The 25,458-nt window shown below is 38.6% G+C and overlaps 1 protein-coding gene across 3 annotated transcripts in view; it reads right to left on the bottom strand.

Annotated features, from left to right (window-relative positions):
* Window positions 1-25,458, bottom strand: part of CHD7 (chromodomain helicase DNA binding protein 7) — a 274,681-nt gene that overhangs the window by 41,379 nt on the left and 207,844 nt on the right. For all 3 annotated transcript variants that reach the window (XM_075549703.1, XM_075549705.1, XM_075549704.1), the window contains exons 8-15: window positions 22,010-22,124; window positions 18,397-18,480; window positions 13,833-13,970; window positions 13,615-13,736; window positions 13,056-13,299; window positions 11,640-11,816; window positions 4,425-4,568; window positions 3,827-4,082 (exon numbers count right to left, since the gene is read on the bottom strand). In XM_075549703.1, coding sequence (XP_075405818.1) covers window positions 3,827-4,082; window positions 4,425-4,568; window positions 11,640-11,816; window positions 13,056-13,299; window positions 13,615-13,736; window positions 13,833-13,970; window positions 18,397-18,480; window positions 22,010-22,124 — 1,280 coding nt within the window. The remainder of the gene's footprint in view (window positions 1-3,826; window positions 4,083-4,424; window positions 4,569-11,639; window positions 11,817-13,055; window positions 13,300-13,614; window positions 13,737-13,832; window positions 13,971-18,396; window positions 18,481-22,009; window positions 22,125-25,458) is intronic.

The raw sequence follows: 25,458 nt of genomic DNA, 5'->3' as shown, positions 1-25,458 counted from the left end.
CCTATGCTCTTATTTAGGAACCTGAAACTGGATATTTCATTCTGACAAAATTCGGCCAATAGCAGTAACTCCATTTATGTTACTCAGTTACTTGCTTACCTATTGAAGTAAAACAACTTCTCATACTTACTGAGTACTTACACGCTTTGCCAGATATTGTTCCAAAAGTGTACTAGAAATATTAACTCCCACTGAAAGTATTCCCAAACTGTATAGTTTATCCTTCTACCTTTCTTCCTCCCTGTGTGTTTATGTTACTCTTCTCAACTTATGTATATAGTTGCTTCCTTCATTTAGTTACAGAAATAGTATGCTTCATTGAGTTGAATTTTCTTTGACTGGGGCTACTTTATTCTGTTGCACCCAATATTAATTTTACCTTCTAAGAGGAAAGACTTTCCTAGTAACTGTTCACGAACATATGTGGAATGGACACTTCAGCAGTATGTATTTTGCTGCAGATTGCAGATGGTTTTGGGCAGCATGGGTCCTGGAACTCATCTCTGTGGAACACGAGGCCTGCAGTGTCATCTGGGAAGTTGTGTGCAGGGTGGGGGGAGAGGAGGTAGAAGGGTGTGCATGCGCATGCACTTGTGTCTATTTTACCATATCATTTCTCAACATAAAGGCAAATGTTAAAGACATCTGCTTAACAGATACTTCATAGCCTGTTTAAAGGATAGAGAAGCTGTCTGCAAAGTGTGACAAATTAGAACAACTGCCGTAGACATCAAGCCTTGGGAAATCTCATGAGATTCCTGGAGAACAAGTGAGTTACAGGCTGGCCCTGGAGAACAATCAATCAAAAGAAGAAGAAGATCCACCAACTGAGTTTTGGAAAAAGAAAAAAAAAAAGTAGCAATGCTCAGTAATTAACATGCAACCAAACAAAGTGAACTTGATGTAATGGAGATGCCCACAATCAAGGTCTCCGCTCCTTTTATACACACCTGGCTGGTAAGTACACAAGCACGTTGGTGACCGATCCTTTTAGTTTATTTTTCCCTATAAAACTACGATTATTTATTTTAAATCAGATACTGTGTGTGCAGGTATGTACACATAGGAACAAATTTCACTCATTCGATCAAGCTCCCTAAAGCCCAACTCTGAAATAGGATGTCAGATTTTTTCCATAATGACCTTACAACAGTTTCTTAGCATGTGATTAAGAGATTTATAGAACTGAATAAAAATGTATCATATATGATTTTCTCTTCTATTAAACAAAACTACCTCCCACAAAGTTTTAAAAAGACTTTAACTAATGTGCTACCCAGTAACAGCCTCAGGTTCTGCACCTGAGACTTTGACGGCAGTGCTCTGCTCTCCAGTATCTGGTACTTCTCGGATTTGGGTTAGTTGACAGGTATATGGTGTCTGAAAGGGGGAGAGAAAATAAATGCTTCCACTGTGTTTGAACTGCATGGATTGTAGCCAATTACAACTATGAATATCCTCATGCGGCCAGTCGCTTATTTGATCCATATTAATTCTTGCTTAGACTAGAGTAGCAGCCACCTACCTGGCCTAATTCCTAACTAATATTGAAGACTTTCAAAAAGAGGGCCCAATCAATCTGAGGTTTCTTTTCCCCATGCACTTTATACTGGGGCACGTTCTTTGCTCCCCCCTCCCTTTCTTTGCTCATGTTAGCACTTTCACCTAAATGCCAGCTCTTTCCTAATCTGCCTGGCCTGGCAAAATCCTTTCTGCCTTTGAAGGCTCACCTCAAACACTACTTTTTTTTAAAAATTAGGCTGCATATACAGGTAGTTCTCAGGTGGGCATGAGATGAGGTCCTAAGTGTGCCTTTAAGCAGACTTTATAGGTAAGTCAGAACAGGTATATGTAGTTCTTGTTTAGCCTTAACTTCAGTGCCAGAAAGTAGCACTAATGGTATGATGAGTTAAGCTTCCAGTTGCTAACCAAAAGCCATTTGAATCCTCCAGACATTTCATAGAAGACAGAGGAGCCAGTGTACCTCCACCATTGGAAATGTGTGAATCTTATTGTCCTTCTATGTTGGAATCAGTTCAACAGCAGCGGGTTCGGATTTAGTGCAATAAAGGCTCTGGGCCTTTTCAATGAATAAAAAGCTGTCCATGTAGTAAGTGAAGGTGACAGTGATAAAGAATATGTTGAAAGTAGAGGTTAGTTCAGCCTTTTCAAAGTGAGAGCAGATTTACATAACATTAAAGAGCAGGTATGAGCTGTTCATAAACGGGACAATCATAACCTGGGCACTGCCTGTATACATGCTAAAGAAGTGGTGATAACAGGGCTAAGTGCCCAGTTGCTAAATCAAAAGTTTGGAGCTTAGAACCCACCAGAAGCTGGATGGGGAAACAGACCTGTAAAGATTACAGCCTGTGAAACACCATGAGACAGTTCTACTCTGTCTCATAAGATCACTACTGAGTCAGAATTGACTTGGTAATTATACCACTTATTAAAAATTTTTGCCGTTTCAATATTTTCTTACATGCATACTCCAGTGAGGTTGTGCATGAGCATCACCACCATCCGTTTCCCAAATTTTCCATCATCCATAATAGAAGCTCAATGCTCTCTAAACTTTGACTCCCTCTTTTCTGACCCCCTCTTGCTTCTGGGAGCCACAAAAAGATTTTTCAAAGGCTTTCTAAATTTTAAGTAGATTGACTAATCTAGACTTGCTAAAGGGAAACTCCCTTTTCTTTGAATTCTTAAGAGTATCCTACATACCAATCATTGAATCCACTGCCAAAGACAACATACCTACTAACTGTGACCCTATGTAGGCTTCCTACACTTTGTAGATCTTACGGGAGCAGATAGCCTCAATTTTCTCCCGCAGAGCAGCCGGCAGGTGCGAACTTCGTGGTTAGCAGTATAATGCTGGTGGAGTCCTGGTGGTGTAGTGGTTATGATGTCTTTGGTGGCTAATCCCAACGTTGGTGATTTGAAACCAGCAGTCACTCTTCCAGAGGCTTTCTACTTCTGTAAAGATTTACAGTCTCCGAGCCCCACAGAGGCCGCTCTCCCCTGCCTTCCAGGGTCACTGTTTGTCAGAACTGACCCCACGGCACTGAGTGGAGTCTGAGTATAATGCTTACCTGACAGCACCACTAGGATTCCTTCCAACACACAAGAGTTATGGAAGAGTGGTGCTGACTTGAAAACAACTCATAATTTTAACTTAAATGGCAATTCTTTCCTAATACCCCATTAGTGGCTTATTAATATATTTATATGGAAATATATAAGTAATTACTGCCCATAGTTATATATTTGAATTTACATAGGAAAACAGAAAAGCTATAAAGTAATGTGTGTAACAGGAAGAGTCACACACAAGTTATTAACAAAACTTTAAGATAAGTTCTCATTCCCTCTAAGATAATGTCTCATTCACTGGTACTTAGTAAACTAGTTAGGGTTAAGAAACTATTAGAACATTTTCTCCTTTCAAAAACAGAGACAAATGCCTTTCCACATTTCCACAGTTCCTCTTTAATTCCTCAGGTTGGCGACCATGCACGCACCCTCGGCCTATGAATGCCTCACCCAAGGCTAGGTTTCTCTTTAGCTGTTGGCATTCTGATCATTTCTAACCCGTAATATTAAAGTCTCTTTTCCAGGGGGTGAGAACATAGGCAGGAGAAAGGCAATGTGCGATTCAGCTTTAGGGGTTGGGGCAATGATCATGAGGCACTGGGACGCACAGCAGGGGTATCACTGAGCTCAGGCAGTCAGTAGGACCAGCAATGCCCACAAGCCAGGGGCAAGACCTTCCGGCGCCCGGGCAGGAACGTAAATGGGTGAAGAAATGCGGCAGGCTTACCGTTAATAAGGTAAGGGTGATTGCAGCACTTTCGTAATTCCATCATAGTGTTTAAAAGGTTAGGTACATTAGCTTGACCACCACCTTTGGAAAGAAATGTAAAATTCTTCTCAAGAATGGCTCGGTAATATTTCTTCTGAATGTTTGTTAGCTCAACTTCAATAATAGTCTCTTCTTTGGGGGCCAAGTTCTTTTCTACATCTTCTTTGAGACGTCTCAACATCATTGGCTTTAGAATAGCCTGAAGTTTTTGCACCTAAAAAAGGACCTTGAGTAAATACTGGTATCACGATTTTCTTACATATGAAAAACATATCCTGACATGAAAATGACATTTTTAATAAGTTTATGTTATTTACCCTGATATAACATTTCAAATTCCAGCAAGGTATCTTTCGGCTTTCAAAAGAAAAGCCACTGACAATTGACAAGATGACAATTTGGGAATAAGAAAAGGATATTCAAAGCTCCACCCAGCCCACTCTCAAAGTGGGAGAGAACAGACATATAATTTACACTTCAAAATAGTCAAATATTAATGTTGAACGAGTTAATATTCTGTTAGATGAGCAAGATACACAGTAGATGTGATAATTACCTGCTCTTCTGTTTTCAGATCACCAAATTCTTGAAGAAAAGTGGTTTCTGAAGGGAATCGACTTGGTTCTAAGAAATGAAGCAGGCTGAAGAGTTCTTCCACTGTGTTCTGCAGAGGGGTCCCGGTCAGCAGCACTTTATGTTCCTGCATGACACAAGGACAGCAACTCATCAAACCATCATTAAAAGTCTCTTAAAGCCCAAGCCTGTCTTCAGATACCCGTTTTGACTTCTACCACCTATACGAAGTGGATATGCAAGCGAAACAGGCTCCTGCTTAAAACACACAGATGTGTGGAACATTCCCACTAGGGCTCTGCTGTGATTGTTGGCTGTCAAAGAGTTGGTCCCCAACACGGCGCAGCCCTATGACACATTGTGGGTTGACTGGCCCACTGTGATCTACAGGGTCAGTTAATTTTCAGGTGCACACCGTCAAGCCTTTCTTCCTAGTAGATCTTAGTCTGTTTCATAGATTGAACTGTGTCTCCCAAAAAGACATGTCAGTGGTTTGGCAGTTGTGTAATAGAATAATGTAGCAGTTATGTACTGGTACCCTGGGATATGATAAACCCATCAGGTTTAAGAGGATTAAGAGTTATTGTCAGGGCCCACGGAGTTGTTCCCGACCGATAGTGACCCTACACACAAGAGAACGAAACTCTGCAGGGTCTGTGCCACCGTCACCATTGTGCCTATGCCTGAACCCATTGCTGCAGTCACAGCACCAACCCATCTTGTTGAGGGCCATCTTTCCCCATACCCCTTGACTTTACAAAGCATGATGTCCTTCCCCGGGGACTGGTCTCTCTTGACAATGTATCCAGAGTATGGGAGAAGAATTCTAGCCATCCTGGTATCTAAAGAACATTCTGGCTATGTCTTCCAAGACAGATTTGTTTGTTCTTTTGACAATCATTTTCATTATTCTTGGTGAGCACCATAATTCAAACACATCGATTCTTCTTCAGTCTTCCTAATTCAATATCCAACTTTTACATGGATGTGAGGCAATGCATACCATGGCTTAGGTCAGGTGCCCCTTAGTCCACAAAGTAACCATCCTGGTTTTCAACACTCTAAAGAAGTCTTGTGCAGATTTACCCTATGTAATGCACGTTTTGATTTCTTGATTACTGCTTCCATGAGCACTGATTGTGGATATAAGCAAGGCAAAATCCTTCACAATTTCTACCCTTTCTCCCTGTATCATGTTACCAATTGGTCCAGTTGTGAGGTCTTTTTTTACAATGAGTTGTAATCCACACTGAAGGCTGCAATCCATGATCTTCATCACACTCCAGGTCCTCCTCACTTTCAGCAAGCAAGGTTGTGTCATCTGAATACTGAAGGTTGTTAAATAAGCTTTCCTCCAATCCTTAAGCCACATTCTTAGGGGTAGGCTGCACGAATCCCTGCCTGCCCTCATCTAAGGGTAGTTTTCACCAGTGTGGTCTGCAAGACCTTTCACCGTGCCTTCAAAGAGCTAGCAGAAGCGAAAACAAGCAGTGAAAGTGACCTATTCCAACCAAGACAGAAAAACCAGGAGCAGAGCATGTCCAATGGAACCAGGCCCCTGCACTGAGCAGCTCCTAGGTTTGTGGAAAGATTGATGTCAAGACACATGGAGAGCTGCAATGCATGCTGGGACTACAGATGCGGAAAAGGGACCAGGGCCTCCCTTCTACACTCTGAAAGAGAGAAAATCTACCACTCAGAATAAAGAAACACACAGATCACTCCACTGCTGTCAAGACAGGGCCAGCGTGTAGCATCTCACACAGGGCCAGGTAGAGCTGTCCTTGTTGGTTTCCAAGATTCTAAATCTTTATGGCACTAGGAAGCCCCTCCTTCTCCCACCCCTTAGACCAGGTGCTGTAAATTTGGATTTCTAATATCTTAAACTGAAAATAAACTTGTCATTGGCAAAGCCATTTACTTGTAGCATTTCAGTTTTAATAGCATTAGATACTTAAGAAAATCTAGAAGCTCTAGTACGAGTCCACTTGGGCCACAATCCTCTGCTGACAGAGGGGATAGCTGCGCTTTCCTAGCTACACCGGCCAGGAATCAAACCTGAGTCTTCTATATAAAAGGCAAGAATTGTACCAATGTGACCCGGGCACACGCTATAAGCGGGACATTAGATGCTCATCTTTTTGAAGTCTGTAAGATCCCTTATAGGACACCACAGAGGGCTTTGATTTGGAAACCACATGAAGTGAACTAGCTTTTGCCATACCCACCTGTAGCAGGTTTAAGGAACTGGTATGCTTCTTTAGACTTAAGGCTAAAATGTCCATGTGTGACAAGATGACAAGGTTATGAAATTGGTGGTCACTGGACTTGGTTCAGATAACTATCTCACTTTGAGGGTGCCCAACAATGGTGGACTGAGACTAACCCACCCCCCACACACAATTTTTATGCTATCTTTGCTTCTTTTATGACATGCGTTACTCTGACAGGCATGGTCCTTTGTGCATTGAGAAATTTTTGGAAAATTATTGAAAAGTTACCCCTCATTGTTTTTTCAAGTAGTGTGCAGTCAATTAAACTTTTAATCTGTACAAGTCAACAACTCGTTTACTACACTATGAAAAGATGACTATACATGTATAAGTTCCTTTTATCAACAATGTTTTAAATTCTATACCTAAATTAATGAATTACCTAAATTAATGAATGACCATGTATTTTCAGTTTAGTTTTTAGTTTTGGTTTTCAGATAGTAACAATTTTTAAATGGGTCAGTAAAAGGATACATTTTAACATAACTACTTCTGCCATAATTGATATTTCACTCTGATAACAAGCAATTCACACCACTCAACTATAATCAGAGGGAATTCACTGTAATTACACAGAGGGCAATCCATGTATGGGCCCTTCAAATGGAATTTGAGCTTCCAATGTCATCCACAGCTCTGCAAACCAGGTATTCACAAGTGAAGCTCTGATATCAATCCCTCCTTTCGATTTGGATTATATTATTTACAATCCTTCAATCACACAGGCTGGTGTGCTTCTTCCATGTGGAATTAATTGATATCTTGTTTGGATGACTGCTTGTTTGAAGCCAAGACTTTAAGGCCCCAAATGCTATTCTTTCTGATAGCTAGACATCATATAGTTCGTTCACCACACTTTGCTATAGAACTATCTCTTCATGAGTGTGAACTGCATAAGGATGTCTTTGATTCGGGAATATGCCTTCACTTGCAGATTTAATAAATTACATTTATTAAATGGAGTAAGGAGTAAGAAGTTGTAAATCAATTCAAGATTTCCTAATTGTATAAGAATATTTGGGAGTAACAAATCTACAATCAACAGTATAAACAAGTCCTGATTAAGTTTATATTTTTTTTAATAAAAAAACATTTTATATCAATGAACTCACTGCCACAGTCAATCCCAAATCATGGCGATCCTCTAGGACAGGATAAAACTGCCCCTTTGGGTTTCTGAGGCTGTGAAGCTCATCGTTCTCCTTTGGGCCAGCTACTGGTCTCACACTCTGGACCTTGAGGATCATACCCCAGCACATAATCACTACACTACCTGGGCTCCTTCTATGTCATCGCAAATGTACAAAAAGAGTTATTTCAGTGGGAAAGTTTTATTGATGCTAACAACTATCTCCCGGTATTTTGATAACCTTTATTACTGTATTACCTTTTAAATATTGAACCTGTAGGCCAAATACTTGATAAAAAGCCTTTCAACATTTTAATTTCAAAATAAACTTAATTGGGAAAGTAAAGGAGCTCCTTTTATTGAGCTACGTCCACTCAAGAGTTCTCTAATGCTCAACTATACTTACTGATCGCACACATGACACTTTAAGATAGCTACATAAACCTCTCTCACTGCCATCAAGTCAATGTTGACGGATATGGATCCCCTATGGGTTCCAGAGACAGAAACTATTTATGCCAGGAGAAAGCCCCGTCTTTATCCTGAGGAGCTGCTGGTTTTGAACTGCTGACAACCCAGTGTGTAACCCACAACACCACCAGGGCTCTTGCAAATAGTTACATACACATAGCTAACCAAGACCAGGTTCACTGGGAATAAAGAGTGAATAATGTACTGTTAACACATAATACCACAAAAACGTTATGGCAGGGGCATAAGCTACCCAGGTTTTCACCTCTAAGCTCAACTATGGCAGCAGATATATCTTTGGCTTGAAAACATTAGCATCCTTTTTATCTCTTACTGACTTTCATTTAATTTAATTACAGTATACTCTTGATTTGGACTTGGTCTCCTGACAATGAAAGACAAGCAGGAGAATCAGAGAAGAAACTTGACCTTCCTACAGGAGCCAGCTGGTCAAGCAAGGAAGGGTAAGGAGATGGTCTGCGTTACAAGAGTTCCTGTGCTGGATTGTGAAGACCTGCAAATGTCCTTCAATAAGGGATTCTTCATGATGAGAAAAGCCGAGACACTTACATTGGTCTTCACCTTCCGAGAATGCACTTTAAAGATAATCCTCATCAAGCACAAGTTCACCTGAATTCAGTCTAATTTCAGTTATAGCAGTTTGTATAACCTGCTCTGTAATTTGACAACCACTATTCACTTGTTTTAGTTAAGAATTAAAAAATGCCAAGTTATGTTTATTTTAAATTAAGATTTTAAATGAAGCTGTTCAGAACAGGACATAAAATACAATTATTTTCTAATTTGGAACAAAGAAGTCTTTCATTCTGAAAACCTCTCTTCTGCAATAAGGTTCTTAATTATCACAAAATCAAACATTCTATTCACTTGCAAATTGAACTATCTACGTAGTGAGCCAAGTCCTGGGGACAGGGCTCAAAGGCAGGGGGCAGTTTGAGGTCCTCAGCTTGTCACCATGGGTATTTTTCAACCAGATAAGCCAGATATGGTCATTGCTTCATGGGGATCCCATTGGTGGGAACGGAACTATAGTCCACAGGGTTTTCAATGGCTGTAGCCAGACTTTTCTTAAGTGCCTCAGGAAAGCCTTGAACTTCCAACCTTTGCATTAGCAGCTAAGAACAGTTACTGTATTGGACAGCCTTCCCTGATCACACAATTGTGACACACAATTATTTATTACTTTCTAGATGTGTCACTCCATTAACAGGTCAGGGCATATTGTGATATGTAACAGTATTCATTTGAGTAACAGATTCTAATCCATTAATGAGGTTTTAGTATAAATAACAGAAAATGCTGTAACATCATTGTAGAGGAAAAAAGATTGAACTTGTTTGAATCCACAATCAATAGTCATGGAAACAGCAGTCAAGAGATCAAAAGACAAGTTGTGTTAGGTAAATCTGCTGCACAGGACCTCTTTAAAATTGTGAAAAGTAAGGATGTTACTTTGAGATCTACCATGTGCCATGAGCCAAGCTACGGTATTTTCAATCACCTCCCTGGTGGCAGAATGGTGACACACGGGGCTGGGATCTAACAGGTCAGCAGTTCATAGCTCTTTGGGAGAAAATCAGAGCTTCTACTCCCATAAACAGTGACAGCCTTGCAAACTCATGGGGCAGTTCTACTACCCTACCCCCACCCCAAGCTAACTGGGTCCCCAGAGTTGGCGTTGTCTTGAGGAGTTAGTTTGGAGTTGTCATGGACAAGTGAAAGTTGGATATTTACTAAGGAAGACCAAAGATGAACTAATGCATAGAGTTATGGGGATGGCCAAGAATTTCCACGGTCCCATGGACTGCCAAAAAACCCAAACAAACCTGTCTGGGCAACATACAACCAGAATATTCCTTAGATACCAGGATGGCAAGACCAGGATAGAGGAACCTCAATGCACATATTTTGGACAATTGTGAGGAGACTAGTTCCTGGGAAAGAACATCACGCTTGATAAAGTAGAAGGGCAGCTAAAAAGGAAAACTCTGGACTAAAGGGACTGACACAGTGGCTGCAACAATGGGTTCAAAGCAACCATTTTGAGGCTGGTGCGGGACTGGGTAGTGTTTTGTTCTGTTGTTCACAGAGGTGCCATGAGTCAGAAGCAACTCAACGACATGCACATAGGGCTGCATTACTCAGAACTGACTAGATGGCACTTCACCACAATTATAAGTAAATTTATGAACCGGTCACCAAAAAATATAAAGAGGTCTCAGTTAGGATAGATTTAAAACTCATTCATCAGTTATAAAACTGTGACATGTCATTCTAAGTAAGATAACTCAAATTTTCCCTGTAAAGAAAACTAGATACTTTTATGTACAATTAAAAGAATGGCTGGCTAATACAATCCCCCTAATTTAAGAACAAAATTATCTGCTTCAAAGGACCGGCTGCAATAGAAAGCCTTTGAGTTTTCTTGTCTATATTACCACAGTCTTTGGATAATGAAAACATAGTACAATCATGAGTATATAGATATTCCTCCCCACATCAAATTCCCAATTAAAAAGAAAACAAACTTTTAAAAAATTTATGTATTTTTTGGAAACTCATCAAAAAACCTTAAACAGGCTAAAGGACAATAATTTCGTTTCCATACTATACATTAAAAGTTAAAACAAACAACCCCCCCCGCCAACGATCATAACCGACCTTGGAAACTAAATGGAGTGAAAAATAAAACCTGAGGATTGAAGCCATGTACCAATTTCTCCTAGGAAATCGCACAAAGTATGTTTAATATGTTATATCAACCTGTGACACTCCTACTGGAAATGTCTAGAAAAATACAGTTAGGGTCATTTGACTAGCTCCTAGAAACCCAGACGAGGAAGAGATGTGTGGCTTAAAGATCCAGATCAATTGCAAGGTCTTGTAAATGCCTTAAATTCTATGTAGTAAAGGAATTGGACCAATCCCAGTTACTCTGCCAAACTTCAAGGGGTTTTTCAAATACCAGTCCTAATGTGCGCACCTGTGAGCTCTGAAACAAGTGGATTATTATCAATGAGGGGAAACCTGGTTCCATAGCTTCCGAAATGGCCATGTTTAAAAACAAAGGAAAGTCCAAGCAAATACACTCTCTCTATACAACTGTAGCAAAAATGCCAGCAAACACCGTGAGAACCAGGAAGAGATCAGCTATTTTTGAATAGCTGGAGGTCTAAGATGATGTCTCACAACAGTCCATGAGTTTTGCAAACAAGCTGGATAGGCATCAGATTCAGAGAAGCAAGAGTCTCCAACCAGAAACCCTTCCATTCATATTCAATGCAACACCAACACGGCCACTGACCAAGTCCATCATCTTGAGTCCCTCTAGTAGCTTGCAGTTCCTATTCTTCAGCCTGTGAGCTTCGTCAATGACCACACAGCGCCATGGGATATTTCGCAGCTCAGGACAATCCGTCAGAATCATTTCGAATGTAGTGATGATGGCATGAAACTTATAGGACCCTTTCATTACTCGACCCTGTGAAAGCAACCATTCATTATTATTAAGCACCAAAAGATTGCATCAATAACCCCAAAGGTGATTAAATTAGTATAGAATATGCATATTTATCATTTTAGGAATATCTTTATGTCACATAGCGCATTCTGCTTTTGGATATTTTAGAGGTTTGAAACTGCTTTGGTATAATACAGAGTTTTACAATGTTTATGTATTTTTAAAGAAAGGTAGAAAATTGCTGGGAAAATTTGTGATCTGACTACTTGACACATTACATGCAGCCAAAAGAGTGTTCACACTAGTCAGAGCTCCACACCAAATCCAACGTGACTGCCATTGCATCAATGCTAACTCACAGACACCCCTGTGGGCTTCTGAGGCTGTAATGGGAATAGAAAGTCCTGTCTTTCTCCAGTGGAGCTGCTGCTGTTTACGAACTGTCAACCGTGTGGACCGTAGCCCAATGTGTAAACATTACACCACCCAAAAAGTGAAGTAAAGCATGCAAAGCTAATTTTTTTTAAAGTTTTTTTACTTCTAAAGTTTTTTTTAAACCCTAAACTTTTTGCAAAAAGATCAGTTAAGGCACAACATAATAAAATTTCCCAAATTGAAGGTAAACACAAAATTATATCTAAGCAATTTCTATATACTATCTACAGTTTAAAACTGACAGGGCTCAAGAAGTTTTCAGAAGAATTTCATTCCCTTTTAATTCCACTTTCCACAAACATTCTTATTTCTAACAATAGTATTCTTTATCATGCCATTTATAATGCATCACTACCAAAATCACAGATAATAATTGAGCCAAGATATAAATTATTTCCATTGGATATATTTCATACAGCATGTCATACGTCAAGGATTTTTTACATGTCTCATTTTCACTTGTAGCAAAATTATAACAGAACATTAGAGTAAAATATTTTGTCTATTCATACTCAATACTACCATTTTAAAAAGTAAAGCTTTTTAAGGTTATGGGATAAAAAAATACCCCAACATAGTAACACATTAAATGAATTTCTATGGGCATGCACGTAAAAATTTCACTCAGAATAACCAAAGCAATAAAAATAATGGAGGAAAAAAAACTACATTGGTAAGATGTAGAAATATAATATAATCATAAATTGGGTAAGAAATACCAAGTTTCTCAATTTAGCAAAATGTTGAACTTCCCCAAACCACTGAGATGAGTTTAATTCTCAACTCCTTAACAGAGTACAAGGAATAACATCTGTGACGTTTTACCTGTGGATCTTTGAAGTACATTTCATACAACTGAATGGTCCGACGACTAGCTTGACTCCCATGATACACAACCACGCTCAACTCTGTCCAGGTACGAAACTCCCTTTCCCAGTTGGGGATTGTGGACAGTGGGGCAATTACTAAAAAGGGGCCATGGATTCCTTTCAAATATATCTCATAGAGAAATGTAATGGACTGGATAGTCTTTCCCAACCCCATTTCATCTGCTAAAATGCAGTTCCGCCTTGGAAGGAAGATAAAATAAGGAAATTTAATTAACATAGGTACTGCTATATTTTCACATTACAATCACAAATGCTTACCCTTATGGCTTTTCAGTCAATAAGATACATTCCTAAACAATATTCTATGCATTAAAGTTTTTTCTACATAATTCTTTGTCTCTATATTAATATTTGCTGAATAAGTATTAAGTATATTTACTGATTTCAAAACCTTTTAGAAAGTTAAAATATTGTTTTTTTAGTTAATATTTTAAATAACTCCAAAGGAAAAGAGCTACAGACATCTTTTAAGTTAATAAAAAAGCTTTACATACATGTTGTACCAATTGAAAAGCAGCCAGTTTACTCCCTCCAACTGGTATTCCCTGAGTTTGTTATTGTTTTTATACTCCCTGGAACTCTCTGATTTCTTCCAATCATCAGCAGGCGGTCGCTCCTGTTTGAAATATTAAAAATTCCATTAGCAGTTTCTTGAAGACCAAGTCATCAAGCTATTTTCAAATTAAATCTTGTGGTTTAGGCCAATTCTTACCACACGCTCTGTTTCCGGCTCCCTAGACATGAGCCTTTCAAATTCTTCAATCTTGGCCTGGTCGATATCTTTGCTCAGCTCCCATGTGCTATCTTCGTAAGGAAGCGAGCACCACTTTACCAGGTAGTGAGTCACAGGCTGGGCCAAGGACAGAGAACAAAAGTTAGGGGTCCCAGCATTGATAGAAGTTGTAAAATTCTAACTCCTAGTTATAATCTCAAATCAAATGTGCAAACAATGAAAAGCCCCAAAGTATGAAGAAATAGCCAGTAAGCAATTAGATCTGAATTTGAGCCTTACTCTGAAAAGAGGGTGAGTCTAAAAGTATTTCTATTAGGGTTCTAGTTCGGAGGTGCATAGGTTTCTTCCAAACAAAAGAGATGAAGGACGTCTGTGTGATCTGTGATCAGTGGGTGGTTGTAGCCAAGTCCTCGGATTACGAGTCTTACGTTTGTCTTAGTGTTGTTAGGGTACCTTCTCTGTGTTTTTGACAAACAAGGTTCATTCAAAACAATGGCTTTCCTGGAAAACTGCTGCCCCATTTACGTTCAAGATAGCCCAGCACAGAGAGTGATGGCAACTGTTTTTGGGGGGAACCCTGAAGGGGTAATACGGACAGGTATTTTTGGAAGGATACGGGACAATCACAGAGCTTATTTAGAAGAAGCTTTAAGATAACTAAAAATTGCATTGGTGTGAAAAATGGTGTCAAGACAGTGGCACCAAGAACTTCTTTTCCATAAAGATAATGCACCTACTCGTTCTTTGAAAGTACCAGTGGTTGTACTACAGGCGTTTCATCGAGAAACCTTAATCCATCTGCCCTGGATTCCTCGTTTTGTCCTCCAGCTTCCTTTTTGATCTTAAAACTCAAGGAACCCGTAAGGGACCATGATACGAGGCCCTCAAGGATGTCAACAATGCTTTTTGGAAAAAAAGTGTAGAAGGAAAATTAGAGAATTCTTTAGGAAAGGGTCAGCAATATGGAAATACCATCTTTAGAACTGTGTATACCTATGTGAGTTTGGAAATTATTGGGCTAAGTTTCAAACCTCTTGTTTTTTGAGGATGCCCAGTAACAGGTAACTTAAGACTATCATAAATTTTTGTAGCTTGTAAAAGAACCGTCTTAGCTCTGCAGACACAGTTCTGCCATAGTGAATGGATGTTTTGAATTTTGCGCCCTGTTTCTACCCTCACTATTTCCTTAAGCAAGATACAGCCACCTAAGATTTTTATATGTTTAAGTGCACATCCCATGAATCTTGTCTAAAAAGCTTCCTTATACATGAATAGTCCCCTTATCTTAAATAGTATTTTAAGTTCTTTACCACTGGCTAGCTTAATGACAGAATTACCAAAGGCTTCATGGAAGTTACGTACATCATCTCTCCAACAGCCGACAACGCTGCCAGCAAAGTTGGACAGGGTTTATGTAAACCTTAGATATACGAATGGAGCTCGAACTCGCACTTAACCTTAACCCCAAACCTAAGATCAATTCTTAAGATGTGGCCCTGCAGGATACATCCCTCATGAAGGGGGCATGGATATCAGTGCTGTAGCAAAGTATGATAAAGGGATTAGATGACGCCCAACTATCAGAAACAATCGCATCAGGAGCCTTAAAAGCTTATCGTAAAACAAGCAGCCACTTAAATGGGTTGTCAGCTAAGCCCCAAAAGAGCAAGAACACCAGTGTGTGTGAGATCCAAGGATAAAGAATAAATAAATAATAAAATACTAAAGGAGGGAATTACATTAGAGCTTAAATTCTGAGCATCCTGTTTGCAGAAGGCTATGTATGACGATGAAAGCCCAAGTTCATTTGCAGAGTCCTCGTGGAGATGAGCCTCCACTACATATCCCCATACCATTGGCCATCGAATTATGTTACTAAATTTATATATTTTAGGATAATAAATTAAATGAAAAATGAAAAAGATGTGTATAGACCTAGATGGAAACTATATTAAGACACCGGTTTCAAATTTTAGTATTTTTTGTTACAAATATTTCTATAATTTTAACAGCACTTTCTTAGTTACTCTCTTATATGCAAACACATATTTAAGTATCTGAACCAGACATAAGATAAAATACTGTATGTGTACATAAATGACTAAGTTCTTAAAGAATGAGATAAAAGCTTAAATATATTATGATTTCTACCTTTCCTATGAAAAATAATGTTTATACTGAATCACTGAAATAATTTATTTTCAGTTCCAGGAAAGTAGACAACAAAGTATCTTGTAATCAGTAGGATTTTCTTTGTCTTTCTCTAAAGAACTTTCTATAGGAGCCCTGGCGGCATAGTGGTTATGTGCTGTGCTGAGAACCACAAGGTTAGTAGTTCAATACCACCAGCTAGTCCACGGGAGAAAGATGGGGCTTTCTAGTCTTGTAAACAGTTATGGTCTCGGATACTCACAGGGGTAATTCTACCCTGCCATACAGGGTCGATAGGAGTCAGTATTGCTATGAGTCAATGGCACTGAGTAGCTTTTGTTTTTAAAGAATATTCTGGCTTTGTATCTTCATTTCACCATCAAAGTATCCTGGCCATCTGGTTGTAGTGTTAAAAATATATGCTGTGCTTTGTAAGTATGCTATGAAGATAAAATATCTGAAATAAAACTAGAAGGATAAACATCACATGGCATACCTTGATCTCTGGATCATTACAATTTCCTTATGTGAAATCTGAATTAAAATGAAGGTCCTTCATGGACTCTCACTAGTTTTTAGACAAGCTATCAAAACCCAAACAATTTCTGTATAAAGCTATAATTATATGAAGTAAGGCTGACAGAACTCATGCTAGACAAATAGTTGACTAGACACAATGCTTGGCTAGACATGTTTATCCTTATTCTAGCAAGTCCTTTACATATCACAAGGCTTAGTGCAAAGAAATATGAGAATACAAAGATTGGGATCTCAAAAAGTGAAACACTTGATATCATCGTCTGTGGAGCAACATTAATCATAATTGATCAACTTCACTAAGGATGTCCAATGGTAAATAACATTTAACTCCATTCTGTTAAAAGAACACTGCTCTATATAGAAGAAAAACTCATTCTACATGAAAGCTTTGTACAAAATTTAATTGATTCTTTATTTGTTATACTCTGAAACTGGGTAAAATATATTGGCGTCATACTGAAAACTGATTAAAAAAAATCTCCCATACTAAATGTAAAACACACGACGTGTTATTCAGTCAAGACCCAGTGGTGTCACTAGGGAGGTACTGGGGATGCAGAATGTGTCACGTTACTTGAGTGGAGGAGTGACACCAAATATCGGTTACATTTTTGTGCAGAATTTCTGGAAAAATATTGGTAGGTCAGTGTATTAATTGCTGGGCAGCTAACAGCAAAGTCAGCAGTTCTCATCCATCAGCTGTGCCGTGACATGGCTGTTTGCTCCCACAAAGATTTTCACCCTCAGAAATCGAAGGAAGCACTCTGTCATTACGGGTTGGAATCAACTCATGGCAGTACTGGACATCAGTTATAAATGACAAAAATATTTTTCAAAAGCCCAGCTGACACTATCAATATACCTCAAAGACAAAGCGTTATGTTAATTTAATGTCGAACCTTCCAATACATTCCTGTCAGGGCTATTATCAGTACAATGGTTCTTTGAATGAAGCGGTTTTGTTTGTTGTTTAGATGGCTAATGCTTGTTTTATAGCTGATTTTGTCAATTTTTGTGGTATTTTAGTCAAAATACTGTGATCATTAGTATTTGTGAACCTATATATATAAATAATGAACTGTTGGGGGAAATGAAATAATTAAAAGAAAAAGAATAAAATGAAGCCCACTGCTGTCACTTAGTCAATTCTGACCCATAGCGACCCTTATATATCGCATTTTAGGAGCTTCACAGGGGCAGGGAGCTTCCTTCAGCGTTCCACCAAATTCAAAGGAGAAAAAAATCAAAACAGTGTTTCCTTTCATTCAGTTACTGAAAAGGTTATCATACTGCAAGATTCTACAAAGACAATTTTAGTAGTATTCATATAGTCTAAGAAAAATTACATCAAAGCAACTTAAAAATATGTTGTATATTATTCTATGATTGGACTTAATAGTAAGTATCACTAGGGATTCTGTATAGTACGTTATGGGAGAAGGTCCATGGGTGAGAGTGGGGGTTGGCAGACATGGGACATACCATGACACCAATCTTAAAAAAAGTCACTGTCAAAATTAATACTAAGTCAGTAGATTGCAGTTAAATTAACACCAAGTATACCACAGTGCAAGGCTCTGGGACCAGGTCTGCAATTTCTAAGCTCATCTTCCATAAACACAAATATGCTCTCTGAACCTCAATTCGAACGCTTTTTCTTTCTTTCTTTTATTAATTATTTTATTGGGAGACTCTTAAAAATCTTACAACAATCCATCATTCAATTGTATTAAGCACACTAATATATATGTTGCCAGCAACATTTCCAAAACATTTTCTTTCTATTTGAGCCCTTGGTATCAGCTCTTTTCCCCACTCCCTCCCCCTCCTTTCTGAATTGGTCTTCAGTTACCTCTCCCCCATCATCTGTGCTGCATGTAAAGTCCATGATGCGGTCCACCTCCACATAATCTGGATTAAAAAGATCATCCTCAATCTGAACCAAACAGAGAAAAACAATGAAAATACTTATTCATTTGTTGAAATTAAAAAAAAAATTCATTTTTCATCAGGCAATATTATTTTGTGTCACCAAAGCAAAAACCAAACTCACTGCCATTGAGTCAATTCTATAGGACAGGGTAGAACTGCCCCAGAGGGTTTCCAAGACTGTAATTCTTTATGATAGACAGCAGGATGTCTACTCCCTAGGTTGGAATCACTGGTGGCTTTGAACTGCTGACCTGGCAATCAGCAGCCCAATGTATAACCACTACGCCACCGGAGCTCCCATTTTCGGTCACAACAACATAAATTTTCGTTAGGGCAAACTCTGATATATTAATTTAAACGCTATAATTCTGCAAAATCATTTCCCGTGAGGAAATCAAGATTTCTCAGACTTTATTAACTGGTTCTTTTAATTACTAATTGAAACCTTTAACTGTGATAGAATGTTTAAGAATCTTTTAAATGAAGTGTGAAATTACAATTCACTAATGAGTAATCCAAAAGGCTTATGGTATGCAATACATTTAGCATTCTCAAAACTGCAGTTTGCAATAAGAAATGTGAGTCATGCACACTGAGAGGTACTGGGGTGTCATAATCACTGGATTTGTCTGACACTTCATAGCAGCTCCAGAATGATATTCAAAAGGCTAAAATCATTGTTAATAGATTTTTACATTTCAGTGTGAAGAGTTTATGTTTTCTGTCCTTTGTCAAACACTAGTAGTATCTGGTTTAGAATTCAGTAGTTAATGTAGCAGTTCTAATAATTTATTTATATTGAACATAGAAAGCTCCAGTCAAATTTTAAGAATATAGAAAAGAGGTTAAAACAACTGGGTCATTTAGCCAATATATTAACAATCTTTACAAAATTAAAGTAATATTGTTTGCTTCCAAAGTTATCTAACATAAAAGAATATAATAAGACCCAAAGGGAAGTTATAGACTAAATCAAACTCTAAAGAAGTCAGAATCAGATTTATTTGAAAATGTTAGAAAACAAGATACAACGCTGAACATGCCTCCTGATTAAATTACGAATATAGCCATGAAGATATCTTGAATAATTAGAAATTATTGAAACACCATCCTTATCCTATAAACTGCAGGTTAAAAAAATAACTATTTAGTCAGTTAACTTAAGGATAAAAACTATCCTCCGGGATAGCATGGCCCACTTACACTGCCCGGTTCGAGCATTATTTCAACTAGCAGAAACACAAAAGTATGTTCAACTGCCTTAAATTTTTACATACCGCTGGATTAAGAAGCCAAAATGTTGACTGAAATGTTCAGTGAATTTAAAATGTTAATATTTAAATGTAAAGTCATTATTAAAAGTGTCTAGATTTAGGTCCATAATGCATGCGTATTATTCATAGGCAATGTAAACACTAAGATTTTCCATAAACAGTTTGGTTTTCAAGGGAAGAATTCTCTTTAGATAACTTGTCAATAAATATAAGCTTTAATATTCAGCATCAAATTAAAATCTTTAACTTCTCTGAGACACTTCTGCCTCTGAATAAATTATGCCATTAATTTAAACAATGTGATCAATATTCTAGTTTAAAAGATCTTTTGAATAGATGCTTAGGCTGCAGTGGGCTTACAAGGACACTTAAGATAAAAAAAAATATGTAAAGGCAACCCAAATCCTCAAGTAGTACAACCATAGAGTACTTGCAATCATGCCTATGTATAAGTACAATAAATGGGGTGCATGTGTGTTATGTAGATAAAAGAGAAAGAGGGAGAGGATTGTTATCCTCTGCTGCTAATCCACTATCCTATCTTTTCAGGCTCAGGTGTAAGCTAGGTACATTCAGGATAGAATTTAAGACTTCTAGCTGCCAAGTTAACAGCAAGACAATGTATTTCAACCATGGTATAGGTTACAAATACAGATGGACTCAAAACAGATAAGACTACATAGTCAGCCAGCCAGGCACAATTCCCTAATATGTATATGACTAGAGGGACACAGAGAGTCCATGCAAACTTAAGACAAATGACCAGGATTTCAAAATAGGGGGAAATTATCATTGAACAGAGATTGGTGGGTGAGCATGGAACCATCAAACCCACTAGCCATTCTTTAGGAGACAGATGAGGTGATGTGTTCCTGTAAAGACTTACAACCTCAGAAACCCTATACAGGACCACTATGAGTAATATTAACTCAATGGAAATGGGTTTGTTCTTTTGGTTTTGTTAATACATACATAAAAGGTTAGCTAGACATACCAATTTCTTTCTTAAAGAAAGCTAATGGTTTCAACTTGCCCATGGTCAAAAGTTGGAGGAAGATGGGCTCTCCACTCCCATAAAAAGTTACAGTCTTAGAAATGAGAAAGTCATAGGGGTAGGTCGACCCTGGCCCTACAGGGTGCCTATAGTCAGCATCAACTTGATGGCAGTGAAATATCACAAAAATTTAACTCAGGCTTCATAAAGAAAGGCAAGGGAAAAAACAAACCAAAAAAACTTCATAGTATTTTCCTGGTAATAGCACTTTCCAAAAAAGAATCGCCTTACTGTTCTCCAAGATGTAAAAAATGAGTCATAGCAAGTAATTCCATTCCCCCTCCGGGTAGCTACTGCATGACAAAATAACCCAATACTCAGAATAACGTAGGTTGATATATAAAAATAAGTTCCTTATAAGAACAGAACCTGATCTCCTGTAATCTGCTGGTTGGAAATCAAGTTCCAGAGTATACACCTGTAACTGAGATTATTAGAATTATATTCTGTCTCGCTCTCCTATCTTTAAAACGGGACAAGAGGGAGAAGTAGATTCTTCAACAAGCATTACTTTGTATCCAATGACACAGTTTATATTCTTTTAGCGCTTATATGAAAAGGGACAAGTTTATCTTTCAATGCTAGGGTTGTTATCCACTTGCGATTACAAGTGAAACCAGTCTGTTGACCAGAGGTCCAGAGACGCCAGTAAGCAGTTGGTGAGTGGGACAAAAGGAGCTGGCGTCAGTGGCAGGGAAGAAAGCCGTGGGGATGGTTACCTTGTCATAACTCACACCCAACAAAGGAGCTCGGCAGAGAGACCACGCTATCATCTACATCACAGCTCACAGTGAGCACTCGCTCTTACTATCAGGTTGGCGGAATTTTATTTATTTTTTGCATCTGTCTTCCCCAATGGAAGTTTTACATCAGCAACTTGGATTTACTATTTTAATGTACAGTTTTAACTGTCAATCCAATTTTTATCTTACTTTTAATATCATCTACTGATTACTTTCATTGAGAGGTTCTAATCACAATATCACCACTGTTTCTATGCAAGAGCATGAAGACTTTGAGACTAAGCAACAGGAAGAATGAGAAATTTCCTGTTTACAAATTCTTAAGTGATAACGAGTTACCAAAATGAAAGAAACAGGGCTAAATGAGGCAAATAATTACTAAAAATACAGTGAACTAAAATTCAAAGTGCAGAATATTTTAATAAAGCAAATACTGTAGAAAATTAACTAGATCTATCATACCTCTGAAAGAAATTTGTTCTGGCCCTGCTTTGCTTTAAATCGTTTAATCTTTTGTTGAATTCTCTTATCTTTTTCCAGATCTTCTACAGATGCCCACTGACAATGTAGGTAAGAGCTAAAAGAGTAAAAGAAAATTCTTAAAACACGCAAAGTCAGTATTTTTACCATGTGTTTCCTTATTAATAAAAAATTAGCTAAATATATCACTAGCAAAATAACCCATTTAACTAATTACTCATGAAGTCTGCTAAGTAGCATTCAGTGTAACCATTGATGTCTGAAAATAAGAAGTAAAAAATCATTATTAGTGCCCGAATTTTGCCTTCTGTCTCAAGCCTCCAGTTCTTATTCTTTACTCATAAACACAGTAGCAAGTGGAGGTCTTAAATAGTATTACATTTCAACATTTCAATTCCAAACAACGTGGCCTTAATGATAAAAAAGGTTTTCATAAAAAGAATTCAAATTTATATTATTAATCCTTTGGAGATAAAGGTATACTGTACCCACGATTTAGGCCTATTCTACCAGGCCTAAAGGCACAGCTTTGTCCTTCTAGAACAACTGGGGAGGAAAAGATCACCTTCACTTGCTGAATGGTTACCCATGTCTCCCCACGAGTTCCTACTCAGTCCTGCAGACCCTGTATATGTTTTCATTTTGCACTACATACCTAACCCTGTACTCTTGACAAGTTTGAATGCTTTGGTTTACCACCCATCTGCTCTGGGCACATGTTGGGTCATCCCTAAACTTGAATCCACTCTACCCAGGGGCTCATAGATACATATTTCTTTTTACTGTTTTTGATCGTTAAATTTTTTTTTACATTTTATTAGAGGCTCATACAACTCAACACAATCCATCCATATACATACATCAATTGTATAAAGCACATCCATACATTCTTTGCCCTAATCATTTTCAAAGCATTTGATCGTTAATTTTTTAATGATAACTTTAACATTCTTTTGCTTGGCAATACAATATACTTTGATACCATCATCTACTTTCTGTACCCAGTAGCCATGACTGCCTAATTTCTCTTTGTGGCCATGACATTAAAAAGAAACAAGATGCGTGAATATTTAACTCTTTCAAAATCAATGTAAGCATGATGCAGTCTGGACTGAGCCCCTGGTGAATCCCCTCTGACCAGGTGAGGAACACGAACAGCATTTCTATCAGAACGAGAGCTTTGTACACTTGATTCTGGCAGATGTAGTCCAGTTAAAACGTAATACCTTATTATTTGATATCTTTTGGACCCATTTTAAAGTGGTTTCATTAAAAACATAAAAACGAAGAGGAAATACACATAAATTTAACCGTGGATGAGCCCCTTCTGAACACGGACCAGGGAAGTGAGCAGCCTTGCTCGCATGCCATGTGCAATAGAAGGTGGATTGTTGCAGATGCAATTAGGTAAAAATCTAACACCTTATCATTTGATCTCCCTCCTTTTGACCCATTTAAATTTATTCTTGTTTTTAATACTTCCAGCTTTCTTTTTGATTGAGGTTTTTCTGTTTACGTTGTTCTTTTGCTGTCCGTGTTTTGTTTTGTGTATATTTACCTATATATAAAATCCAGGCTAGAGAGACAGTAACTGGATGAATGGTTTTCTGGAGGTGCAGCAGGGGAGTTTGGGGGACATGGGGAGCTAGTTACAATGGATCCAAGAAGGAAGAAAATGTTCTAGAACGGATTACAGTGATGATGGCACAGCTCTTTCATATGATTTAACTATTAAATGGCATGACGTGTGAATTGTGTCAATAAAACTACTTAAGATAAATAAGTAAATAAACAACAAAAAATCAGGTAGTCGTAACAAAAGAGTTGATATAAAAATGTTTATGATACTAAGTATGGTATCATTTGTATTTACATAACATCTAACAACATTTTCAAGTACTTCTAGAATTGAATGAGTAGGGGAAAGAACCATAAAATGATACCTTATATACTAGGAATTGATACAATCCTGTATACACACATACACAGAAAATGCACTAAATGAAAAGGCGCTGAATTGAGATGTTGATCACTTTATTTCTATTTCTGAAGTGAAATCAAATTGTTTGGTATAGTTCTCCCATCATTGTCTTTAACCCTCACGTAGTGATTGGATGAGAGCATGCAACTCGGATGTAGAGAAGTTCATCGTGAGGACTGGTCAGTTTCCACATTTCTCCAAATATGAGTCACCTTAGAAATAGGAAGGGAGGAAGACTGCTGTGACCACCAAGAAAGAAAAGTCACTGGGGGAGTATGTGCAAGATCCTGGTCTGAAGGGGCAGAGGCAGCGGCGGCACCACAGGCCATGACGCTGAGACCATGAGGCAGAGTGACAGAGGGGCAGAGCAGCAGGCTTTCAAGTTCCCATAGCAACACAGAGGCAAAAGGAGTGAGGTAGTTAGTTTATTATGCCAACCTGGTCGATAAATGCAGGTGGGACTAATTGAAGGGCAGAGGGATAAATGGCTCAGTGAGCCTTGCCTTTCTAGTTCTCGGGTCTCTTGCTTTCTGATGGTTGCACCAGGGTGCAGTTTCCTTAGCCAGTTTCCTGCTTCAGCTGGCAAGACTGACTTCCTGCAAGACATCCCTGAGGAGAAGTCACATGGGCCTACCCCGATGCAGCCCTGGGTGCTGGAGCAGCCATGTGGAGACCTCTGCCAGCACTGAGATGCTTACACGTTCACTAATTCAGCTTTCCTCCTGCTGTTGGCATCATAGTGTGTGTTTTCTGAGATGGAGGAGGACTTTGTGGATTGGTGTTGGACATATGGGCTAATGTTGGACTTGTGGGCTTGGGCAGCACCGGGTTAGGATGTTTTCTTGATGCACACTTAACCTTTATAGAAAACTCTTTCTTATAGTAAGGTGACTAGATTTTAACATTGGTAAAGCAGGGCACCATTGCCACATGGCAGCCCAAAACTGTATACCCTAGCTTGTCATGCATTCTTTCCAAAAATCGGGACTGTCCCGCCAAAAGCGGGATATCTGGTCACCTTATCTTATACATGAGTTTCAGTGGATTTGTTTCTCCAAAGTACCTGGACTAACACAAGGACCTTATAGCAGAGAGGTTGAAGACCACATACACACAGAGCTGCTGGCCGAGAAAAGGCTGTGCGATAAGCAAGGCTGTATCTTACATGTTTCCTGATCCTGACTTGTGGTAACCTATTGATTTCCCTAGTAATAACCCACCCACTCCGCCCCCCACCCCGACAACCCAAAGCATTGTCTGTGATTTCTGTGATGATCTCAGAACAGATTATTGACGTAAGCAGAGTAGAGTGACAGGGGAGGGGCGGTTGGTGACCAAAGAGGGTAAAAGAAGGATGGCTGGTGGAGACCTGTCCAATTCTATCTCATGGCAACGAGCCTTGCCCCTTCCTACTGAAACTGGCCATCATAAGAGGCCACCACACCACTGT

This window comes from Tenrec ecaudatus, chromosome 5 (genome assembly GCF_050624435.1).
Source record: "Tenrec ecaudatus isolate mTenEca1 chromosome 5, mTenEca1.hap1, whole genome shotgun sequence".
Classification (NCBI taxonomy): Eukaryota; Metazoa; Chordata; class Mammalia; order Afrosoricida; family Tenrecidae; genus Tenrec; species Tenrec ecaudatus.
Note: the sequence above shows the minus strand (reverse complement) of the source record. Positions and strands in the feature narration are given on the sequence as shown.